Here is a 26,202-nt window from a genome sequence, read left to right as displayed (position 1 = left end):
GAAGCAGACTCCCCGCTGAGCAGGGAGCCCGATGGAGGACTTGTTCCCAGGACCCTGGGATCATGACCTGAGCCGAAGGCACATGCTTAACTGACTGAGCCACCCAGAGCGCCCTAAAACATTTAGTTTTTTAAGTCAAGTTTTTTAAAGGTATAATTTACATGTATGGTTTTTAATGTACAATTCTGAGTTTTGACAAATGTGTATAAAAGTGTAATTATCACAAAAAATCACGATATAAAAGAGTTTCATCATCCCAGAAATATCTCTTGTGCTCTTGTGAGGTCAACTCCTTCACTCACCCTAAACCCTCAGCAGCCACGAATCTGTTCCCTGGTCTCAGAGTTTTTCTTTTTCCTTTTTTTCATAGTTCTGTTTTTTCAAAAAAAAACCCAAAGATGAGATTGTATAGTCTTTTGAGTCTGGCTTCTTTTACATAGTAATTTATTTGAAATTCATCCATGTTGATGCATATATCAGTAGTTTATTCCTTTTTAAAAAAATTTTTTTTTATTTATTTGAGAGAGAGTGAGAGAGAGCACGAGCAGGGAGCCTGATGCAGGACTTGATCCCAGGAAACTGGGATCATGACCTGAGCCAAAGGCACACGCTTAAACGACTGAGCCACCCAGGCGCCCCTGTTTATTCCTTTTTATCGTGGAATAATATCCTGTTATAGGACTATGCCAGCTTAGTTTATCCATTTCTCAGTTGAAGGACATTTGGGAGGTTTCCAGTTTTTAACGATTATGAATGAAGCCCCTGTGACCATCATTGTGCAGGGTTTTATGTGAACACAGGCTTTCATTTCACCCGGTTACATACCTATGAATGGGTTTTGGCTATCATGGTTAAGTATATGTTTCTTATAAAGAAAAACACCAGACTGTTTTCCAAAGAGAGGTACTATTTTACATTCCCTTCAGCAATATATGAGTTGTAGTCCCTCCAGCCAGTACTGGTTTGTTGGTTGGTTGGTTGGTTTTTGGCTTCTTACAGGTGTGTGGGAATATCTCATTATGGTTTTAGTTTGTATTTCCCTAATGAGTAATGATGTTGAACATCTTTCCTGTTCTTATTTGCCATCTTGTTTGGTTTTGAAGATCTTTTGCCCATTAAAAAAAATACTGCATACCCACGTTCATAGGAGCACTATTCACAATAGCCAAGAGATGAAAACAACCCAAATGTCCATTAATGGATGAATGGATATATGCAGCCTTGAAAAGGAAGGAAATCTGTTACATGCTACAGTGTGGATGAACGTTGAGAATATCATGCTAAGTGAATAAACCAGTCCACAAAAGGACAATATTGTATGGTCCCACTTACGTGAGGTACCTAAAATAGTCAAATTTGTAGATATAGAAAATGGAATGGTGGTTACCAAGGGATGGGGGGAGGGTGCAAAGGGAGTTGTTTAATAGGTATAGAGCTTCAGTTCTGCAAGATAAAAAGGTTCTGGAGATCTGTTTTGCAACAATGTAAGCATACTTAACACTTTTGAGTAATACACTTAAAAATGGCTAAGACAGTAAATTTTATGATATGTGTTTTTTTCTACCACACACACACAAACTAAACTCTAGACTTTATTTGGATTCTATTACTTTTTTTTTAAAGATTTTATTTATTTATTTGACAGAGAGAGACACAGCAAGAGAGGGAACACAAGCAGGGGGAGTGGGAAAGGGAGAAGCAGGCTTCCCATGGAGCGGGGAGCCCGATGTGGGGCTCGATCCCAGGACCCTGGGATCATGACCTGAGCTGAAGGCGGACGCTTAACGACTGAGCCACCCAGGCGTCCCTGGATTCTATTAATTTTTCCTCTAATGTCCTTACTGTATTCCAGGATTCCATCTATTTTACTTGTAGTTCTAATATCTCTTTCGTCTCTTCTTGTCTGACAGTTTCTTAGTGTTTGTTTTTCATGACCTTGACAGTTTTCAGGAGACTCTTCCTTAATTTTGGTCTGTGTCATGATTTACTCAGGGTTGGACTGGGGTTCTGGGTTTTCAGGAAGAATGCCACAAAGTCCAAGTGGCCTTTCCATAACATTTGGATGTTATGTTATCAACATGACTTATCACTGGCAATATTAACCTTTATCACTTGCTCAGGGTACTATTTGCAAAGTTTCTCCAGTGCAGAGTTGTGGTTTTTCCTCCCTTTTCATACTCTGTTCTTTGGAAGCAAGTCACTAAATACACTCAGCACTGAAGTTGGTAGTGGGGGTGGGGAGGTTAAGCTCCACTTCCTTGAGGGGAGAGTATCTACATAGATTATTTAGAGTTCTCCTCTAAGGAGAATTGGTTGTTTGTTTGTTTTTTTTGAGATGTGAGGTTTCTTTGTATATTTTGCACAGTAGTCCTTTATCAGTTACGTGTTTTGCAAATATTTTCTCCCAGATTTTAGCTTGTATTTTCATTTTCTTTCTTTTTTTTTTTTTTTTTAAGGTTTTGTTATTTATTTGTCAGAGAGAAAGAGAGAGCACAGGAGCGGCAGGCAGAGGGAGAAGCAGGCTCCCCCCTGAGCAAGGAGCCTGATGCAGGACTTGATCCCAGGACCCTGGGATCATGACCTGAGCTGAAGGCAGATGCTTAACCCGCTGAGCCACCCAGGCATCCCTGTATTTTCATTTTCTTAACAGTGTCTATTGAAGACATTTTTGTTTGTTTTTTCTTTTCTTTTAAATTTTATTTATTTATTTGAGAGAGAGAGCATGCATGAGCTTGAGCAGGGGGACGAGTAGAGGAGAAGGGAGAGGGAGGGGAAAGAATCTTGAGTAGACTCCGCACTGAGCATGGAGCCTGATGTGGGGCTTGATCACATGACCCTGAAATCATGACCTGAGCTGAAATCAAGAGTTGGACACTTAACGAACTGAGCCACCCAGGCACCCCATTTTATTTTTCAGTCTTTTTTTTTTTTTTTTTAATTTTTTTATTGTTATTTTTCAGTCTTATCCACCAATTCGGGAAAGATTTTTGTTATAATCCAGCTAGCAGATTTCCATTTTTCTTGGACTCAGTTGCAAACTATCGAAGAAGTTTTTAATTTTGATAAATACAGTTTATTAATTTTTTCTTTTATGGGTTTGTGCTTTTTGTGTAGTATCTAAGAAATCTTTCTCTAACCCAAAGATAAAATGATTATCTCTCTTTTTTCTAGAAGTTTTATAGTTTTAGTACCTGACATTTAGATCTGAGATTCAGTGCAAGTTAATTTCTCTATATACTTCTGGGTTTGCATTGGGGTTCATGCCTTGAATATGCATGTCCACTTGTTTCAGCACCATTTGTTGAAAGACTTTCTCCATGGGGGTGCCTGGGTGGCTCAGTCGTTAAGTGTCTGCCTTCGGCTCAGGTCATGATCCCGGGGTCCTGGGATCGAGCCCCACGTTGGGCTCCCTTCTCTGCTGGAAGCCTGCTTCTCCCTCTCCCACTCCCCCTGCTTGTGTTCCCTCTCTGGCTGTCTCTCTCTCTGTCAAACAAATAAAATCTTAAAAATAAATAAATAAATAAAGACTTTCTCCATTGAATTGATTCTGTCAAAAATCAAGAGACTTTACATATGTAAATATTCTGTGCTGTTGCTATATGTGTCTTTCCTTTCACAAATAACACTGACTTCTTGATTACTATAAAGTAAGTCTTGAAAGAGATAGTGTGAGTCCTTCAACTTTGTTCTTTTTTTTTTTTTTTAAAGGATTTTAAGTGGTTTTGTTTTAGAGAGAGAGAGAGTATGAGCGGGAGGAGGGGCAGAAGGAGAAGGAGAGAAGCAGATTCCTCGCTGAGCGTGGATCCCGATGCGGAGCTTGATCTCACAATCCTGTGATCATGACCTGAGCTGAAATCAAGAGCTAGATGCCTAACTGATTGAGCCACCCAGGCACCCCAATATTTTTTTAAAGATTTTATATTTAGGGGCACCTGGGTGGCTCAGTCGTTGGGCATCTGCCTTCGGCTTAGGTCATGATCCCAGGGTCCTGGGATCGAGCCCCGCATCGGGCTCCCTGCTCGGCGGGAGGCCTGCTTCTCCCTCTCCCTCTCCCACTCCCCCTGCTTATGTTCCCTCTCTCGCTGTGTCTCTCTCTGTCAAATAAATAAATAGAATCTTTAAAAAAAAAAAAAAGATTTTATTTTTAAGTAATCTTTTATACCTAGTGTGGGACTTGAAGTCACAGCCCTGAGATCAAGAGCCTCATGCTCCACTGACTGAGCCAGCCAGGTGCTCCTCAACTTCGTTCTTCTGTTTCAGAATTGTTTTGGCTATCTTAGATACTTTTTCATATAAATTTAAGTGTGTTTTTGTTAAAACCCTACTGGAATTTTGATTAAGATTTTTTTAAATTTTGATTAAGATTATGATGAATCTAGGGGCACCTGGGTGGTTCAGTTGGTTAAGTGTCTGCCTTGGGCTTGGATCATGATCTCAGGTCATGGGATTGAGCCCCGCTGGGCTCCTTGCTCAGCAGGGAGTCTGCTTCTCCCTCTTCCTCTGCCCCTCCCCCGCTTGTGCTCTTTCCCTCTGTCTTTTTCTCTCTCTCTGTCAAATAAATATCTTTTAAAAAAAATATTATGAATCTATAGATCCTTTTGGGAAAAATTGACATCTTAGTAATACATCTTATAGCCCATGAACATTTATTGATGTCTTCTTTGATTTTTTTCATCAAACATACTGCACATATTGCACATATTTTATTAAATTTATCTCAACGCATTTCATGGAATTTGGTGCTATTATAAATGTTATTTTTTAGAATTTCAATTTTTATTTGCTCATTGCTAATATATAGAAAGACTATTGATTTCCGAATTTGTCATCTTGCTAAACTCACTTACTAGATTTAGTAGTTTGTAATCTTTTTAGAATTGTCTATGTAAATAGCTATGTAGTTTGGGAATAAAAAGAGTTTTATTCCTTTCATTCTCATCTGTATGCCATTTAATTCTTTTTCTTATTTTATTTCACTGGTTAGGACCTCTAGTAGTATATTAAATCAGAGTGGTGAGAATGGATATACTTGCCTTTTTTCCAATCTTAAGATAATAAGGATTCAGTACTTCATTAAGTGTGACATTAGCTATAGGTTTTTTCATAGATGCCCTCTATCAGGCTGAAGAAATTCCCTTTTGTTTCTAGTTTCCTGAGAGTTATTCTCATTAATCGATGTCAGATTCTGTTTTAAAATTTTAGCGTCGGGGTGCCTGGATGGGTCAGTCAGTTAAGCGTCTGACTCTTGATTTTGGCTCAGGTCATGATCTCAGGGTCTTGGGATCGAGACCCACTGCGCTCCCTGGCCAGTGAGGAGTCTGCTTCTCCCTCTACCTCTCCCCCCCTCCCACTCATGCTCTCTCTGTCTCTCTCAAATAAATAAATAAATAAATACATCTCTAAAAAAAATTTAGCATGGGGCACCTGGGTGGCTCAGTCAGTTGAGCATCCCACTCTTGGTTTTGGCTCAGGTCATGATCTCAGGGTTGTGAAGTCGAGCCCCGTGTTGGGCTCCGAGCTCAGTGTGGAGGTTCCTTGGGATTCTTTCCCCTCCTTCTGCCCCTACCCCTACTCACGTGCATGTTTTCTCTTTTTTATATAAAATAAATAAAATCTTAAAAATTTTAGCATTTATTGAGATGATAACATGGTTTTCCTACTATAAACTGTTGATATAGTGATTAATTTTTGAATGTTGAACCAACCCCACATGATTGTAACTTCTTATTAATTTTTTAATTTAAAAAAATATTTATTTGAAAGAGAAAGGGTGCGTGAGAGAGAGCACATGCAGTGGAGGGAGAGGGAGAAGAAGACTCCCCTGCTGAGCAGGAAGCCTGAGCAAGGCTCGATCCTAGGATCCTGAGATCATGACCTGAGCCAAAGGCAGATGTTAACTAACTGAGCCACGCAGGCACCCGTATCTTTTTTTTAAACTTAGTATCATTTTTATGTGTTGCTGGATTTGATTTGCCCATATTCATGAGGGATATTGGTCTGTAATTTTATTTTCTTATAATGTCATTTTCTGGGTTTAGTATCAGGTAATGTTGACCTCATAAAATTCTCTCATCTATTTTCTGGAAGAATTTGTTTCGAAGTGGTTTTTTTTTTTTTCCTAAATATTTGGTAGAATTTGTCAGTGAAGCGAGCTGGGCCTGGAATTTACTTTCTTGGAAGGTTTTTAACTATAAACCCAATTTCTTTAATAGATCTAAGACTATTTAAATTATCTATTTCTTCAGAGTGACTTTTGGAAGGTTGTGTCTTTCAAGGAATTTGTTTTATTTCATTAAGTTACAAGTTTTATGGGCATATAGTTGTTTGTAATACTCATTTTTTAAAAAGATTTATTTATTTATTTGAGAGAGAGAGAATGAGAGAGAGAGAGCACATGAGAGGGGGGAGGGTCAGAGGGAGAAGCAGACTCCCTGCTGAGCAGGGAGCCTGATGGAGGACTTGAGCCTGGGACTCCAAGATCATGACCTGAGCTGAAGGCAGTCGCCGAACCAACTGAACCACCCAGGCACCACTGTAATACTCATTTTTAATGTCTGTAGAGTCTTTTCTTTCTTTCATTCCTGATTTTGATAATTTGTGTATTTTCTTTTTCTTGGTCAGTCTGGCTATATGTTTTTCAGGTTTATTGATTTTTTTTTTTCAAAGAACTAGCTTTTGGTTTCATAGTGGTTTTTTGTTTGTTTGTTTTGTCTCTCTTGGTTTTTAGTTTTCTATTTCATAGATTCCTGCTCTTAATTTCCTCCTTGTTGCTTCCTTTCAGTTTTGCTAGTTTCTTAAGATGAAAGTTTAGGTCATTCATATGAGACTTTTCTTTTTTTCCTAATATAAATACTTAGTCCTATAAATTTCCCTATAAATACTACTTTAGTTGCATCTCAGACATTTTCATTTGTTGTGTTTATATTGTCATTCAAGTTCAACATACTTTCTGATTTCCCTTGTGATTTCTTCTTTGACCTTTGGATTATTTAGGACTATTTTGTTTAATTTCCAAATATTTGGGGAATTTTATTTTAATTTTTTTAAGGATTTTATTCATTTATTTGACAGAGAGCACAAGCAGGGGGAGCAGCAGAGGGAGAGGGAGGAGCATGCTCCCTGCTGAGCAGGCAGCCCAACACGGGGCTCAATCCTGGGACCCTGGGATCATGACCAAGCCCAGGGCAGAACTTAACCAACTGAGCCACCCAGGCACCCCAATTTGGGGATTTTTAAATTTTTTCAGATATCTTTCTGTTAGTAATATTTAGTTTACTTCTGTTTTGGTCAAAGGATATTCTTTATGTGATTTCAGTCCTTTGAAATTTATTGAGACTTGTTTTATGGCCCAGAATATGGTCCATCCTGGTAAACGACTCTTCTGTACTTGATTTTGCTCTTGGAGTAAACTGTTCTATAAGTGTCAGTTTGGTCAAGTTGTTTGATGTGGTCTCTGTTTTCACATATTTTTTTGTGTACTTGTTCTAAAGGGACAGAGAGGGCTGTTGCAATCTCTAACTGTAATTGTAGGTTTGTCTATTTTTTCAGTTCTTTCACTTTTTGGTTTATATATTTTGTAGTTTTGCTGTCACATATGTACACATTTAGGATTATCATATCTTGGTGAGTTATACCTTTTATCATTGTGTAATGTCCCTCTTTATCTCTGGTAATATTCCTCGTTCTGAAGTCTGTTTGGTCTGATATTAATACAGCCATTGTGGTTTTTCTCTTTTTCCCCCTGTTTTTCAAAGATTTTATCTTTAATCTCTATACCCAGTGTGGGGCTGAAGCCCACAACTCTGAGATCAAGAGTTGCATGCTATACCAACTGAGCCAGCCAGGCACCCCTGGTTTTTCTTTTTTGATTAGTGTCTCCATGTTTACCTTATTTATTTATTTTTATTTTATTTATTTATTTATTTATTTTTAAAGATTTTATTTATTTATTTGACAGAGAGAGACACAGTGAGAGCAGGAGTACAAGCAGGGGGAGTGGGAGAGGGGGAAACAGGCTTCCCACGGAGCAGGGAGCCCGAAGTGGGGCTCGATCCCAGGACCCTAGGATCATGACCTGAGCCGAAGGCAGACGCTTAACGACTGAACCACGCAGGTGCCCCTCCATGTTTACCTTTTTCTATCCTTTTACTATTAACTTATATATATTTTTATATTTAACATGGCTCTCTCTCTCTTTTTTTTTTTTTTTAAGTAGGCTCCACACCCAGCATGCAGCCCACTATGGGGCTTGAAACTCATGACCCTGAGATCAAGACCTGAGCTGAGATCAAGAGTTGGATGCTTAACTGACTGAGCCACCCAGGCCCTCCCAGTTTTCTATCACTTCAATAAAATATAAGAGTTTTCTACTAGATAGTGTTCTGTAATCACCAACTCTCACACTTACTTTGATGATATAGTTGTCGTATGTATTACATGTACATACATTGAAAATTCTACCAGACAATGCTATAATTTTTCCTTGTGACTATCATCCTTATTCTAAAAATTTCAGAGAGAAAAATATATTTTTTTATATTTACATAGATATTTTCCATTTCTGTTGCTCTTTTTATTCCAGAAGATTCAAATTTCCTTCTGGTATTATTTCTCTCAGTCTTAAAAATTTTCTTTAGCAGTTCCTTTAGAGCAGGCCTCCTGGTGACAAGATTTAAAAATTTTCCTTCAGGGGCGCCTGGGTGGCTCAGATGGTTAAGCGTCTGCCTTCGGCTCAGGTCATGATCCCGGGGTCCTGGGATCGAGTCCCGCATCGGGCTCCCTGCTAGGCGGGGAGCCTGCTTCTCCTTCTGCCTCTGCCTCTCTCTCTCTCTCTCTCTCTCTGACTCTCATGAATAAGTAAATAAAACATTAAAAAAATTTTTTTTTCCTTCATTTCTCAGGTATTTTGGCTGGATTTAGAATTTTGAGTTGATAGGTTCTTATCTTTAAGTATTTTGAAGATGTTATTTCCCTTTTTCTGGTCTCCATGGTTTCTGAAAATAAGTCTATGGTCATTTTAATCGTTGTTTTCCTTGTTTGTAATATGTTGTTTTTCTCTAGGTTCTTTTAGGATTTTTTCCCTTATCTTTGGCTGTTAGCAGTTTGATTATGATTTGTCTAGGCATGGTTTTTCTGTGAGTTCATCCTGTTTGGGATTTGCTGAGCTTCTTGACTCTACTAAATTTGGGAGTTTTCAGCCATTCTTTTTTAAAATTTTTTAAAAAAAATTTTAAAGATTTTATTTATTTATTTGAGAGAGAGAGAGACAGTGAGAGAGGGAACACAAGCAGGGGGAGTGGGAGAGGGAGAAGCAGGTTTCCCACTGAGCAGGGATCCCGATGTGGGGCTCGATCCCAGGACCCTGGGATCATGACCTGAGCTGAAGGCAGACGCTTAACGACTAAACCACCCAGGCGCCCCTGCGAAATTTTTTCTGCTCCAAGTTCTTTCTTCTTCCTTTTCTTGGACTACAATTACACAGATGTTAGGCTTTTTGATATTGTCCCTCTCTTCCCTGAAGCATTATTTGATTTCTCCCATTTTTTTCTGTTCTTCTTATTTAGTAGTTTCTACTGTTCTATCTTTAGGTTCACTAACTCCTGTGAGAATAATTGAATAATTTTGGATTACATCTTGGACATTTTTAATGTTACGTTGTATAGACTCAGGGTTCAATTATAATCCTCTGGAGATTTGTTTGTTTGGTTTTCGGAGGCAGTCAACGCAGATGGGGTTAGACTACAAGTTCTGCCTCACCTCTGTGGGTTGTGGTTCCAATACCAGTTTAGTTTTCAGAGCCTTTTCTGTGCTGCTTTGGATCTGGTCCACGCATGTACCACTCAAGGGTTAGTTGAGGCTTGGACTGTCGTTCAAAAATCCATTCAGGGGGCGCCTGGGTGGCTCATTCTGTTAAGGGTCTGACTCCTGGTTTTGGCTCAGGTCATGATCTCCGGATCGTGGGATCAAGCTCCACGTCAGGCTCCTCACTCAGCGTGGAGTCTGCTTCAGATTCTTTCTCCCTCCCCCCTGTCCCTCCCTGCTCTCTTTCTCCCTCTCAAATAAATAAATAAATAAAATCTTTAAAACACACACACACAAACCCCACCAAATATCCATTCAGGGGGTGCCTGGGTGGCTCAGTCATTAAGCCTCTGTCTTCGGTTCAGGTCATGATCGCAGGGTCCTGGGATCGAGCCCCGCATCTGGCTCCCTGCTTGGCGGGAAGCCTGCTTCTCCATCTCCCACTCCTCCTGCTTGTGGTCCGTCTCTTGCTGTCTCTCTCTGTCAAAATAAATAAATAAAATCTTTAAAAAAACCCCAAACAAATATCCATTCAGTTCTTAAAGCCTTTGCTTTGCTGCTTGTATCTTTGTTCCATATTTGCTCAGCTCAGGCATGAGCCTAAGAATTGTGCAACTATTATATGCAGAATTAGGGGAACACTTCCTCCTGGTTTGTCCAGGATTCTCTTTGTGTTCTCTGGCCAGCAAAAGCCCCCTTTTCTGGTTTCTGTCTACAGAAAGGTGAGGTTTCTATTGAAGTTTTAGGCATCTACCCAGCTTCTCCATCATGCATCTCTGTGAAAGCCTGAAAGAAAAATAGGAGAAAAGATAACCTGAAACTCCTTTTGTGGGTGTTTCTCTAAGTTTTGACTCCCTTCTATAATCTGTCTGCTTATACTTAATTTTTAGGGCCCCCAGGTAGTTACTCTTTGAATTCAATACAGGACTTTTAGCTATAATCAGTAAGAGAGAGAGGCTGTAGTGGTTTTACTCTGCCATGCTGGAAGTGGCAGCATACCTTCATTTTCCCCCCAGTTTTATTGAGAAATAATTGGCACACATCACTGTGAAGATTAAGGCATACAGAATGATGGTTTGATTTACATATATAGTGAAATGATTGCCACAGTAGGTTCAGCTAACATCCATCTTTTCACATAGATACAATAAAAAGAAAAAAGGAAGAAAGGAAAAAAATTTTTTCTCCTCGTGATGAGAACTCTTAGGATTTTACTCTCTTTAATAGCTTTCCTGTATATCATACAGCAGTGTTAGCTAAATCCTCCTGTTGTAGGGTACATCCCTTTTTATCTTCTTTATTCTGTAACTGGAAGTTTGTATCTTTTGACCACCTTCCTCCATTCCCCTTCTCCCTACCCTCCGTCTCTGGTACCCCCAAATCTGATCTCTTTTTTTTATGGGTTTGTGTTTGTTTTGTTTTTAGATTACACATATAAGTAAGATCATATAGTATTTGTCTTTCTCTGTGTCACTTATTTCACTTGGAATAATGTCTTTGGGGTCCATCTGTATTGTCACAAATAAGGTTTTCTCGTGTTTTATAGCTGAATAATATTCCATTGTATATATATGCCACAACTTCTTTATTCATTCATCCATTGATAGCGACTTAGATTGTTTCCATGTCTTGGCTCTTATGAATGATGCTGCTGTGAACATGGGGTTGCAGATATCTTTTCAAATTAGTGTTTTGGTTTTCTTTGGATAAATACCTAGAAGTGGAATTGCTAGATCATATGGTCGTTTTTATTTTTAATTTTTAAAGATCCCTCATACCGTTCCCATGGTGGCTGCATTAATTTACATTCCTACCAACAGTGCATGAAGGTTCCCTTTTCTCCACATCCTATCCTTGCCAATGCTTGTTATTTCTTGTCTTTTGTTATTAGCCATTTTGACAGGTGAGGTGATATCTCATTGCGGTTTTGATTTGCATTTCCCTGATGAGTATGGTGTTGAACATCTTTTCACATGGCTATTAGCCATCTATATGTCTTCTTTGAAAAAATGTCTATTCAAAGTCTTCCACTCATTATTTAATTAGATTGTTTTTTTGGTGTTGAGTTGTAGGAATTCGTTATATATTTTATATATTTTGGATATTAATTTGCAAATGTCTTCTCCCATTCAGTAGGTTTGTTTTGTTGATGTTTTCCTTCCTTCTCTATGCAAAAGCTTTTTATTTTAATGGAATCCCAGTTGTTTATTTTTCCTTTTTCCTCCTTTGCCTGAGGAGACGGATCCAAAAAAAATACTGCTAAGATTGATGTCCGAGAGTCTGCTGCCTATATTTTCTTTTAGGAGTTCTATGGTTTCAAGTTTTACATTTAGGTCTTTAATGCATTTTGAGTTTATTGTATATGGTATAAGGAAGTGGTCCAGTTTCTTTTTTTTTTTTTTGCATATAGCTATCCAGTTTTCTCAACACCATTTATTGAAGAGACTGTCTCTTCTCCATTGTATATTCTTTTTTTTTTTCTTTTTTCTTTTATTTATTTATTTGATAGAGAGAGACACAGCAAGAAAGGGAACACAAGTAGGGGGAGTGGGAGAGGGAGAAGCAGGCTTCCCGCGGAGCAGGGAGCCCGATGCGGGGCTCGATCCCAGGACCCTGGGATCATGACCTGAGCCGAAGGCAGTCGCTTAACAACTGAGCCACCCAGGTGCCCCTCCATTGTATATTCTTGACTCCTTTGTCATAGATTAATATATGTGAGTTTATTTCTGGATTCTCTACTCTGTTTCATTGATCTATGTGTCTGTTTTTGTGCTAGTAACATGATGTTTTGATTACTGTAGCTTTGTAGTATAGTTTGAGATCTGGAGGCATGATACCTCCAGGTTTGTTCTTCTTTCTCAAGATTGGTTTGGGTATTCAGAGTCTTTGGTTCGATACAAATTTTATGATTATTTGCTCTATTTCTGTGAAAAATGCTATTGGTATTTGGATAGGGATTGAACTGAATCTGTAGATTGCTTTGGGTAGTATGGACATTTTAACAATATTAATTCTTCCAATCCATGAGCATGGTATATCTTTCCATTTATTTATGTCATCTTCAGTTTCTTTCACCAGTGTCTTATAGTTCTCAGAGTACAGCTCTTTCACCTCTTAAGTTTTTTCCTAGGTATTTTATTCTTTTTGATGCAATTATAAATGGGATTGTTTTCTTAATTTCTCTTTCTGATCATTGGGTACTAGTGAATGGAAACACAGATTTCTGTATATTAATTTTGTATCTTGCTGCTTTACTGAATTCATTTATCAGTTCTAATAGTTTTTTTGGTGGAGTCTTCAGTGTTTCTATAAATAGTATCATGTCATATGCAAATAGTGACAGCTTACTTCTTCCTCCCGATTTGGATGCCTCTTCTGTATTTTTAAATATGCTGTTAATCTCATTAATCTTAGTTCATTTTATCCAGTGTAGTGTGCATTTCAGAAGGTTTTTTCTTCCCTAGAAGTTCTGTTTGGACTTCTTTTTAATATGTCCATTTCTTTCCTCATTGTATTTGTATTTTCCTCAGTCTTTCTGAGAATATGGAGCATATTTACAGTAGTTGTTTTAATGTCCTTTTCTGCTAATTCTGCTAATTTTCCTCATGTTTGGATCTGTTTCTGTTGACTGGTTTTTCTCTTGCTTATTTGGTCGTATTTTCCTGCTTTGAATGCCTGGTAAGTTTTAAATTAGATTTTGGACATTGTGATTTTAATGTTGTGAGTGCTAGATTTTGTTATATTATTTTATATAATGTTAAACTTTGTTCTAGAATGTGGTTACATTATTTGGAAATCAGTTTTATCCTTTCAGGTTTGTATTTAAGGGTTGTCAGGGGAGGTTGAGAGCCATCTTTAATGCTAATTTGGCCCCATTGCTAATGCATTACCCATCTGCAGACTCTGTCTGACAACCAATGTATGAGTAGGTCTTTCTACTCTTGCTGGTGGAAAGACAAATTATTTTACTTGTGGAGCCCTCTGTGAGCTTAACAATTTCTTTTCCTTTCCAGTGGTTCTCTGTGCCCAGCCTTGAGTATTTTCCTCTTCTATATATGCACATCAGTATTCAGCAAAAGATGTAAGAGGAACCTTCTACAGACCTCCAGAGTTCCTTGTCAAACTCCCTCTTCTACAGTACTCTGTCTCACAAATTCTAGGTGCCTTGGCCTCTCCAAGTGTTGGTCTCTATGTCTTTGGCTTGGCAAGACTTCTGGGTTCTGTATAGGTTCCTCCTCCTTGTCCCACAGGCTAGAAACTTCTCCATGCAGTAAGCTGGGATAATCGTAGGGCTCACCTTGTTTTTTTTCTTCAGGGATCACAGTTCTGTATGCCTGTTGCCCAACGTCTGGTAGTTGTTGTTTCATCTGTTTTGTCCAGGGTTCTGTCATTTAAGGTAGGAGGGTAAATTATGTTTTGTTCTTCTGTCATGGCTAGAAGAGGAAGGCTCACTGAAACATTTTTGATGAAGGCACACATTTAAGATTCCTATGACATTAATTTATTGCAGTGAAGTCCACTGAATAGGAAGGCCCTCCAAAGGAAGGAACTGCCCTGAACCATAAATGATACCATGTTTTGAACTGGTTTTTTTTTTCATTAAAAAAAATAATTATAAATACTAAATAAAAAGAAAAATCAAGATGGAAAAAATAAATTTTACAGTCTCTCCTTTCTAGTGCTATGATTGTTTTCATAGTTGTGTATTAGCCTACACGTATGCATAGTTTTACATAGTTGTAATCATGTTATCCTTCTATTTTGTGGTTTTTTAAAACATGTCATAAAATATTCTTTTTTTGTACTTTTCTTAAATCTTTTTTTTTTTTTTTTCAGTGTGGGCTTAGTTTATTTAACCATTCTTTTCATGGAAATTATGGTTGTTTCCAGTTTTTACTATTACTTACGTCTCTATTTAAAATGGGTGTGTAATATGTTATTTTTGTGAACTATAATTTACTACATAAATGATTACCTTAGCTTGAAGCTTTTAGGGCATTTTGAAATAATTTTGTGTTTAAATTTGGTAACAGAAAAGAATGTAAAAGCCTATGGCATTTTTAAAGGAAATGCAGTGATGAGGTCATCTGGTGCCTGTTCACTAAGGAACAGAGCTGACAGAATATTACAGAGAAATAATCATGGACAGAGTTAAATACCTCTCTGAGTTAAGGAGAGGAAAATTCAGCTCAATTCCATAAATGTTTTGGTCCCCACCCTCAGAGAATTTATGATCTAGTGGAGGATCTAGTGAAACACATTTAAGGAGTTTCACAGTTGAGTTGGAAAAGATATGTCTGACCTGCTTAAACAATTGTGTTCATCACATGATTAAATTTGTACATACACTTTAACTAAAGGACCTTTACTTGGAACTATACCAACTTCCCCAGCACTAAATCTTATAAATTAGAAAAGAGTGTTCTGATAATATGTTTTATTAAGGCTTCCATACTCTCTTTCATAAAATTGCATGAATTTATAAAAATGTGGTATTGCTAGAATGAGTTTTCTTTCCTGGTTACAGCCAGAGGCCTTCCCTCAGATTTAGCTGCTGCTGTTACTCTCCTTGCTAGAATAATGGGCTGGAGTAGCTAGTGATGGTACTCAGGTATAAAGTTCCTGGGCAAATTGGTTACACATTTCTTTTTTTTTTTTTTAAATAATAGTTTATTTTATTTTTATTTTTATTTTTTTTAATATTTTATTTATTTATTTGACAGAGAGAGAGTTAGCGAGAGAGGGAACACAAGCAGGGGGAATGGGAGAGGGAGAAGCAGGCTTCCCGCTGAGCAGGGAGCCCGATGGGGGGCTCGATCCCAGGACCCTGGGATCATGACCTGAGCCAAAGGCAGATGTTTAACGGCTGAGCCACCCAGGCGCCCCTGGTTACACATTTCTTAATGTTTGTTGGGCTCCACTTTTCTTCCTTTGGGAAAGTCTCAGATATATTCATTCATTTGTTTGGGAGGCCATTTATTTAAATAATAATAGCTAATATATAACATTTACTATGTGCCAGACACTGATCTAAGGCTTTATATATATTAACTTATTTAATTTTCATAATAATCTTTTCATGTAAGTATTGCTATTATTGTCTTAGTAAATGGCAGGGGCAGGAACTGGACTCTGACGTTTGGCTTCAGGGTTCATACTCAGAACCATTTACTGTAAGTACATGCTCTTGAGTCACACTCTCCAGGTTCAAAGTCTAGCTCAGTTACATACAACTGTTTGAATGACTTAGATCAATTACTTGTCTCCTCTGAGTCTGTTTCTTCATCTCTATGCTATCTTTCATATAACCTAACTTTGTTCACTTCTTGGCACATAGTAAACTTGGCTCTTGTTAACTATTCCTTCATTAAAAACATAAACTTGGGGTGCCCACCATGTGCTTGCTCTTCCAAGGAGCAGTTGTGCTGGTTTGTCTCTTTTCTAAAGTGGTATCAGTACTGTATGTATGGTCCTGAAGCTCTTAGCTGATTGAGGATGTTCTATATTTCCATCATCTTTCCTCCTATTGGTAAGTGTGGAAAAGAGATAGAATGTGGTCAGAAAATGGAAGGCTTTTCCTGTTGATTCATGTTGCAGGTCACACAGTTAAGTCATAGGAGCTAAAACAGGTTACTCCTTGGTTGAAACATGACCATCCTCTATCTAGCAAGATTATTTGCCCTGTTTGACCCAGCTTAAATCTTTAGGAGAAAGGTAAGTATGGAGCAGGAGGGGATACTTATTCAGCCAGCCATTTCCACTAAATCAACCCCAGCCATTAGGGAAATGATAAATGTGGCAGCCAGATTAATCTTACCTTACCACTTCAGTGTAGATTTTAAATGAATGTAAAAACTAAGTATGGAAACCTGTTAGTAGGGAGTAGATGGAGGGGAACCCAAGGCAGAGGAGTATTTTGATAGAAAGGAAAAAAAGCTAGAGAAAAAAAATCCTGGTGAAGATAGTTGAGAATAAGCCCATAATATTTTTCTCTGAGATGAGGAAGTTTTAAATGGAATGTTGGTATAGGCTCTGTTTGGTTATTCTAATAAAGTTATTCCAAGATGTATCTTTATTCCTCATATTTGTGTTTTATATGGGGGTCTAACAGATCTTTTTTCTTTTCTTCCTTATAGTCCTGAGGCTTTCTACCAATGCAGGCCAGTGGAAAGAAGCAGCTAGCAAGGTGACCCATGCATTAGTTAATATCAGGTAAGGAATGAGAACTTACCTCTTTCAGCATTCCTTGGCTCATCCTGAGGTTTATTGTACCTTTCTGAGTGGAGTGTGTTGAACACTGCTATTTTAAGCCCTGATATCTGTAGGAGTGGAAGAAATGTCGTACTTGATCAAGAAAAGCAGGAGTGCATGAGACTTTCATATTGTCATATTGAAATAGCTCACAGTGCTGTTCTATGAATTTTCTTACCAAGAGATGGTTGCAAGCCCTTTGTTGCCAAAGTGTTTTCTGTGTATAGGCCATCTGAAAACTTTTCTCTGAAAAATTTTTTTCTGCCATTCTCTGTGAGTTCAGGGAATGACTCATGGGGATCTGGAACTTTGACGTTTTGCTTTACATGGCTCTTTCTATTTGTGGTAAACAGAGGCAAATGGAGCTCATGGGGCTAAGTTATTTTAGGTTCCTTATGAAACAGCAAAGCAATTACAGAGTGTTATATGTATTGGATAAAATTGAGTCAGACATGGAGTTTGGCTTAGGGTCTTGAGGAAATACCACACACTCACAGGAGTGAGCTGTTTGTAAATGGAGAGAATGTGCTTTCAGTATCATGAAATCTCAAGCTGACTTTCCTTACATTCCTTGTTCCCTTTGTGCCTATCATTTCCCATTTTCTCAACAATTATTAAATTGTTCTTGCAAACAATTGAAAAATTAACACTTGAGTAAAAGAGGCAAACCCAACAGATGGGGAAACTTGATTTAGCTCCAGATGTAAGCCTTGCCAGACATTCCCAGTGATGGTAATGCACATCTACAACTTGGTATAGATTCTAATGTGTGACAGCACTGGGATTTAGTGTTTATTTCTGTATCTTTCTTTTCTTTTCCTTTCTTTTTAATTTTTTTTTCTCTCCCTCTCCTTTTTTTAAAAAAAGTATAATGTCCTGTGGTGATTTACAGTGGTATTTGGCATGTCTGGGAACAAAAGGAGAAGTGTGAAATGTGTGTGTTGGGAGAGCTGGAGTGAGGGGGCAAGGGGGTGAGATGTGCTAACAAGATTGCACTGAAGGTTGATCTGCCTTACCTGACCCCAGAGACATTTTGCTGCAAACACAGTTTTATAAATCTCACAAATGCATATCTGTACCTAGCAAATAAACCAGATACTGTAGTGAGGCCTTATGATAAATAAAAAGAATCAGGAATTACAAACTGCCTTCTCCCAAATATCCCTTTGTGACCCAAGGGCAGTATGACAAATGTGGGTGTTTGAAAGAAGCTCCAGATTCTGGGCTGGAGTATGAAGTTCATAAGGGTATAATTTATGTTGTGTTTATTTATTCATGTATTTACTTAGGCTTTCCAGGCAGCTCCTTTTCATCTGGGACCTGTTTCCTTGATCACATTCCTTTATGCTTGCTTTATCTCCTACTTTGTTGCTTTCCCTTTCAGTGGCTTCTGGCTTGGCTGCTGTCCTTATTCTTCCCAAGGGCCATCAAACAGCTGATTTAAGCGTTTGGCCTATGCTTTTTGTGAATAGCCCAGAAAGGACTGGGCTGAACTTTGAGCGGATGCCTATAACCATGACCTCTTTCTTCTCTTTGCAAGTCTCCATCAGGCCTCTACCTTCATTTTCATTCCTCACATTTCTTTGATGAACCTGCTGCAGGGAATAATTAGATTATCTTCACTGTCACTAATGAATTAGACTTGGCGTTTATGTCAAAAGTATCAAAGATCCAGTCAGTTTTCTCAAGAGATTATAGGAAAAATGTGTTTGAATGTCGCTTATCACACTAAGGCCAGATCAGGGCAAAATAGTTGTGATGCCAAGCCAGCTAAAGTTTACTTTTTCTCCTTTCTGACACTTATTTTCACTTAATAAGTGCTAAGCTTTGTGCTCTTTTATATACTGTCTTCTTCAGTATTCAAACTCTATAGAGTATATCACAAGCTTTTAAAAATACACTTTTTACCAGTGAGGAAACTGAGTCTTAAAGATATTGTGAATTGCAGAAAGTCCCACCATTGTTGTTTGGCAAAGCTGAGAATCATTGGTCCTTTAACTCCCAAGTCCAGGGCTCAGGGCTCTTTCTTCTAAAGGTTTTTTTTATTTTTTTTTTTTAAGATTTTATTTATTTATTTGAGAGAGAGAGAATGAGAGACAGAGAGCATGAGAGGGAGGAGGGTCAGAGGGAGAAGCAGACTCCCTGCCGAGCAGGGAGCCCGATGCGGGACTCGATCCCGGGACTCCAGGATCATGACCTGAGCCGAAGGCAGTCGCCCAACCAACTGAGCCACCCAGGCGCCCGGTTTTTTTTATTTTTAAGTAATCTCTCAAGTTGGGGCTCAAATTCAGAACCCTAAGATCAAGAGCCACATGCTCCACCGACTGATCCAGCCAGGCACCCCGACTGAGCCAGCCCAGCACCCCAGGGCTGCTTCTTCTGTACCATAATGGCTCCCATAGAGTTGCATCAAAGGCTACCATGGAGGTAAACAGAAAACTCAGCATGATGTGTTGAAAGGAACATGGAAATTTTAGTTAGAGAAGCTGGATTTAAAATTTTTGTCTCTACCACTTAATGTGTGACCTTGAGCAAGTTATTTAGCTCCTCTGGACCTCTTTCCACTATCTATAAAATGAAGATCACGATGATATCAACTCTTGCATGGGGAAATAGTTGTGAGAACTATATAATGTATGTGAAAGCACTTAGTCAACTATAAAATATTGGCCTGAAGCATAATGTATTTAAGATTCATCTCTGTTGTAGTATGTGTCACAATTTCCTTCCTTTTTAAGGCCGATTAATATTCCATTGTATGTATATGCCATGTTTTGTTATTCCATTCATCCATTGATGAAATCCCAAGTGGGTTGCTTCCACCCTTTGGTCGTTGTGTTTTGGTTATTTGTATATGGGTGTACAAATATCTGTCCAGTCCCTACTTTCACTTCTCTTGGGCCTAAACCTAGAAGTGGAATTGGTGGATCATATGATAATTCTGTTTAATTTTTTTAGTAAATGCCATACTGTTTTTAGGATTAGCATTTTGAGCCTTCCTTAGGATGTTTCCTAAGTATGTCTTCATATATCCCTTCTATAAAACTTAAGATGTTATCCCTAACCTTGAAAGATGTTTTGCTTTTTTTGTAGGTAGATTTTGATGCTTTGAATGAGGATGGTGCAGGGAGTTTCTTTTCTCAGAGTTAGTATTCTCTTGGCTGAGGGTGAAAAAGTGGTATGCCTGTCTGCATTCCACTCCAGTGGTAATGAGTGCTGCCTTATGCTCCCTTGGTTTTTTTCTAAGAGCTTGTGTTGTACATCCATGACACTATTAACTTTGGGTGGTTTAGAAAACAAGAGACTGTGTCAGAAAATTGGACCCATGGGTCTCCCAGGGATACTATGGGATGTTTAACTATTGGCCACCAAGTTTATTAATAAGGATAGAGTATATAGAGGCTTAGAAGTAAAACTCTGAGGGCACCTGGGTGGCTCAGTCGTTAAGCATCTGCCTTCAGCTTGGGTCGTGGTCCCGGGGTCCTGGGATCGAGCCCTGCATCGGGCTCCCTGCTCAGCAGGAAGCCTGCTTCTCCCTCTCCCACTCCCCCTGCTTGTGTTCCCTCTCTCTCTGTGTCTCTGTCTCTGTCAAATAAATAAATAAAAATCTTAAAAAAAAAAAAAAAGTAAATCTGTGATAGCGTGCAACATTTACTTCTGTTGTTATAAAGATTATTTGTGCTAATCCCGCAGCTGGAAAAGATTCCTAAGGCAGAGTGAACGAACTCTTAGCCACCTCTCCTGTAGTATGCTCTTTGATAACCATGGAGAAGGTTTGGGTTGCATATGGAATTTTCAGACATCTAACTAACAGCTGAGAGGGCCTCAGGGTGGTTTGGTAGTTGATGACAGCTACAAGTTATGTCTTTGGGATCTTCTGGAATGCAATACATCTAATGGCAACCCTAACATAGTATCTTACAGCCCGTGAAAGGCAGCAGAAAGGCTGCAGACTTTAATGTTTTTTGGAGTTCAGATTGTGACAGTGAAAATTAAAAGTGCTTCCACATGCTTGGAGGCCTAAATTTGCTCAAGTGTCAGTCTGTTTGCTTTTCACTTGTCTTTCGTGGCTTAGTCATGCCAGCTCTTTAATTGTCAGAGTTATTTGTGTTTAAACAATTTGTCTCTCTCTTCCTGTTTGATCCTTCAGAGAGATTCTTAAAATGCAGCTGCTTAGAAACTGCTGTTTTTTAAATTGAAGTATAGTTGACATACAATGTTCTATCAATTTCGGGTGTACAGCATAGCGACTCAACAATTCTATTCATTGTGCAGTGCTCACCATGATGAGTGTAGTTACCATCTGTCACCATACATAGTTATTACAGTATTATTGATTATATTTCCTGTGCTCTACTTTTCATCTTATTTTGTAACTGGACATTTGTACCTCTTAATCTGCTTCACCTATAACATCCATCCCCTTACACCCACCTGTCTGGTAACTACTGGTTTGTTCTCTGTATTTATTTTATCTTTGAAGATTTTATTTATTTATTTGACAGAGAGAGATAGCGAGAACAGGAACATAAGCAGGGGCAGTGGGAAAGGGAGAAGCAGGCCTCCGGCCAAGCAGGGAGCCTGATGTGGGACTTGATCCCAGGACCTGACCATGACCTGAGCCGAAGGCAGACGCTCAACTGAGCCACCCAGGCACCCCTGTTATCTATATTTATAAGTTTGTTTTTGTTTGTTTGCTTGTTTGTTTTGGTTTTTAGATTTCATATGTAGGTGAAATCATATGGTATTTGTCCTTTTCTGTCTGACTTATTTCACTTAGCGTTATTACCCTCTAGGTTCATCTATGTTGTTGTGAATGGCAAGATCTCATTCTTTTTTATGGCTGAGTAATATTCCATTGTGTGTGAATGTATATGTATATATACCACAAATTTATCCATTTATCTCTTGATGGACACTTGGGTTGCCTCTATATCTTGGCCAATGTAAATAATACTGCAGTAAATATTGGGGTGCGTATATCTTTTCAAATTAAGAGTTTTTGAGAAACTATTCTTTTTTTAAGTAGCCGTCATGCCCAATGTGGGGCTTGAACTCATGACCCTGAGATTGAGAGTCACATGCTCTACTGACTGAGCTAGCCAGGTGCCCCGAAACTGCTGTTTTTATTGGAATACCTGATGTCATCAATGTACAGGGCCGTATATTTGTTCCTTCCCATAGGCGGGTTGTTCCTTTGTTTTGCCACAAGAAAAATAAAATATTACTGCTCTACCTTTAAAATTCTACTTTGTATAATTGTTAATTCAGCTGCCTTCACAGATCAGCTGGTCCACAAAGGAAAAATACTCTGAGGGGCCAAATGCAGGACTGGAAGGAAAGCATTTGGGAAATTTTGCTTGGAGACTTCTATGCTAAATATTTCCTGCCACCACTTAGCAGGTTACCCTAGTGAGGTCCTATACTTTAGGAAGATGTCTGCTATTAACCTAATTAGTCAAAAGAGAAAAAGAAAAATGTTAGACTAAAATCTGACCTTCATCTAACCAAACAACTTTCAAGGTAAGTAATTTGAAGCCCTTAATGAATCTGTTCAAGTTAACATCTTAATGGTTTTCACTTAATTAGCATTTTATTAGCACCAAGTTCACAATCCTATTCTCTGGTTGTTCACAGAAATAGTGGCTGAATCACTGCAAATAGGTTTTTTCCTGATCTGTAATTTTTTTAAGGTGGATAAAGTTTTAACTCTGTGATTAATATATTAAATTTTTCCTATATTAGGAATGCATTAAGCTAAAGTTTAGTTTTTCTTTGGCAATGACTTTTTATCCATTAGGCCCTCCAGGGCTGACAAGAATGACTTTTTAGATATTGCTGTTATTAGTGACAAGCTTGGGATTTGGAATGAGAATAAATGTCTTAATTGTTCACCTTGTGAGTTTGCCTCTTGTCCCTCTCTTCACTCCATGATCTTTTTGTTTCAGTGCTGAAGTAGTCCTTCCCCTACTTCCTGCTTGTGTGCTTATGTAGCTGTTTTCCTTCATCCTAAAAAATATCCCCTCAAAAAAAAAAAAAAAAGAGGGGGAGGAGGAGGAGGAAAGCTTTAAATGTACACTCTGCTGGGGAGGCTGGGGAACAAGAATAGCTCTCAGCAGCCTCTAGATAGGGGGGTTCATTGGGAATAGCACCCTTTGGAGCAGGCTGCATATAGAATTCTGAATGTCATGGAGAAAAAGCCCACAGGCGGTAATCAGGGAGAGCACATTACTGTTGATGGCCAGAATTAGGGTTGGAAAGGGAATGTAAGGTCTCAGCTAGGCAGAGTCCCTCCAAATCCCCTTGCCCATGAACCTGTTTGGGCTACAGAATTTGCCTCTTAGTCACAGTTCTTTAATCAGAATGGATATTGATGATGAGTTGAGAGGAGGAACAGTTTGACACCAAGCACTTCAGCTGAAGGATGCAATGTAGTCTAGTGAAAAGTAAATACGGATCAAAGCAATCAAATGACAGGAGCAGAGGCATTGGGCTGTTGACTCTTGAATAGCAAGAAGTACATGAAAATAAGCTTCTAGACCAGTTGTCTATTCAAAAGTGGCAGACAGGCAGGCTCAGATTATCCCCTGGGTTAGAATTTATCAGTAATGACCTTTCTTCTGGTAAACAGACCCTGCTGATCTCCCATTACAGAGAATGAAAAGCATTATGCAGATTAAAACAAAGCACCAAAATGAGGCTGCTATAATATTTCCCCAGTGACTGATAGCATTACATATTATTCTAATAATTGCTGTTCTCTAATCTCTTAAGACTACAGCTAGAAAAAAAAAACCAAACACTGAATCCCATGTGGTTAATCATCTGTTTTGCCCTAACTTGGTTTATGCTGCAAAGTGAGGTTTTGCATTAGGTCATAGCTGGGTTTGGTGAACTGCAAGTACAGTAAAGAAGTCTTGGTTGAAGAAATTCAGGTATTTGTAATGGAATATTAAGATTTTTAGTTGGGGCTACTGTGATTTTAGGTGAGTATGACTTTAGTATATAAAAGCCCTCCTTCCCTCAATCTGAAATTCCCTTGGGGTCTTTTTCCGCTTTACTTTTTAAATTTTTTAAATTTATCATCATTATTATTATTTTTAAAGATTTATTTATTGGAGAAAGAGAGCCCAAGAGAGTGTGGGAGTGGGAGGGGCAGGAGAGGGAGAGAGAATCTTGAGCAGATTCCCTGCTGAGCACGGAGCCCAACACAGGGCCTGATCTCACGACCCTGGCGCCCCTCACTTAGTCTTTTTTAAAGAAAATTGCAAGAAAATATGCATAACATAAAATTTACTATTTTAACCATTTTAAAGTCTACAGTTCTGTGGCATTAAGTACATCCACATTGTTGTGCAGCCATCACCATGAGCCATCTTTTTCATATTCTTCAACTGAAATGAAACAGTAACTCCTCATTCCCTCCTCCTAGCCCCTGGCAATCGCCATTCCACTTTCTGTGTTTGTGAGTTTGACTACTCTAGGAACATATTTATAAGAGCAATTAAACAATATTTGTTGTTTTGTGCCTGGCTTATTTTACTTAGCATAATATCCTCAAGGTTCTTTCCATGTTGTATCATGTATCATAATTTCCTCCATTTTTTTTTTTAAGTGATCTCTATACCCAGCATGGGGCTTGAACTCACAACCCCAAGATCAAGAGTCCCATGCTCCACTGACTGGGCCAGCTAGGTGCCCCCCCCCCCCCCGCCAACTTTTTTAAAGACTGAATAATACTCCATTGTATGTATACCACATTTTATTTATCCATTTATCCATTGATGGACCCTTGCATTGCTTCCACTTTTTGGCTATTGTGAATAATGCTTCTATGAACATGGGTGTACAAATCTTTGAGAACCTGCTTTTTCTTCCTTTGGGGATATACCCACAAGTGGAATTGCTGAATCATATGGTCATTTTATTTTTAATTTTTTGGGGGAATCACCATACCCTTTTCCATAACAGCTGCACCATTTTGTATTCCTACCAATGTTGTGCAAGGGTTCCAGTTTCTCCATACCCTGGATGACACTCGTTATTTTCTATTTTTTTATAATAGTTGTCCTAATGAGTATGAAATGCTATTGAATTGCAGTTTTGACTTGCATTTCCCTAATGACTAGTGGTATTATCTTTTTCATGTGCTTATTGGCTATTTGTCTATCTTCTTTGGAGCAATGTCTATTCCTGTCCTTTGCCAATTTTTAAATTGGGTTGTTTGGCTGTTTTGTTGTTGAATTTTAAGAATTCTTTATATATTCTGGATTCCAGCCTCTTATGAAATACATGGTTTGCAGATATTTTTTTCTGTGGATTGCCTTTTCATTCTGTTGATTGTGTCCTTTGATGCATAAAAGTTTTTAATTTTGGTGAAGTCCAGCTTACCTGTTTTTTTCTTTTGTTGACCATGCTTTTGGTGTCATATCCAAGCAATCATTGTCAATTCAAGTCCTGCAGCTTTCTCATGTTTCCTTCTAAGAAAAGGAATGAAAGAAAGCTCTTACATTTAGGTCTTTGATACATTTTAAGGGAAGTTTTATATATGGTGTAAGGTAAGGGTCCAACTTCATTTTTTTGCACGTGGCAATCCCCAGCACCCACTTTGCTTTTTTGAGATAACCACGGTTCTGATTTGTTAACTGAAATCAGGCTGAATTAACTGATGAGTGTAGAATTTGAGACTCCACATTTTTTCTGTATATCCCTGTTCTGTTTTGTTTTTTAGCTTTGTTCATTGCTCTGCTTGTTTAAGAGATGGCATAACATAGTGGTTAAGAGCAGGGACTCTATGGAGTTTGGTTCTCTGAGTTTGAGTCTAAGCTCTACCACTTACTTTGGACACATTTTTAAACCACTCTTTGCTTTGAGTTTCCTCATGGAACCTGGGTCATTGCTGAGATGATTAAATGACAATATATGTAAAGGACTTGGAATAGTACCTGGCACACAGTCAGTACCTAGTACAGTCAGTGCTATATAAATGTTCATTATTATCATCTTTTTTAAACAATTGTTCTTACTATGCAAGTCTGGAGGTCTTACCAGCCTTGGTTCTGATGATCTGCATGGGACTTCATTCTAGAAAGCAACTCCCTTCCATATCCAACTTTATTCAGTTCCCTTGGCTCTACTTATGTGGACCTA

At 38.5% G+C, this 26,202-nt stretch overlaps 1 protein-coding gene across 4 annotated transcripts in view; it reads left to right on the top strand.

Annotated features, from left to right (window-relative positions):
• Positions 1-26,202, top strand: part of ARMH3 (armadillo like helical domain containing 3) — a 179,057-nt gene that overhangs the window by 82,395 nt on the left and 70,460 nt on the right. For all 4 annotated transcript variants that reach the window (XM_032422950.1, XM_032422949.1, XM_032422948.1 and 1 more), the window contains one exon: positions 16,938-17,013. In XM_032422950.1, the coding sequence (XP_032278841.1) occupies positions 16,938-17,013 (76 nt within the window). The remainder of the gene's footprint in view (positions 1-16,937; positions 17,014-26,202) is intronic.

This window comes from Phoca vitulina, unplaced genomic scaffold (assembly GCF_004348235.1).
Source record: "Phoca vitulina isolate PV1807 unplaced genomic scaffold, GSC_HSeal_1.0 scaffold28, whole genome shotgun sequence".
Taxonomy (NCBI): domain Eukaryota; kingdom Metazoa; phylum Chordata; class Mammalia; order Carnivora; family Phocidae; genus Phoca; species Phoca vitulina.
The sequence above is the reverse complement of the archived record's forward strand: the minus strand, read 5'-3'. Positions and strand labels throughout refer to the sequence as shown.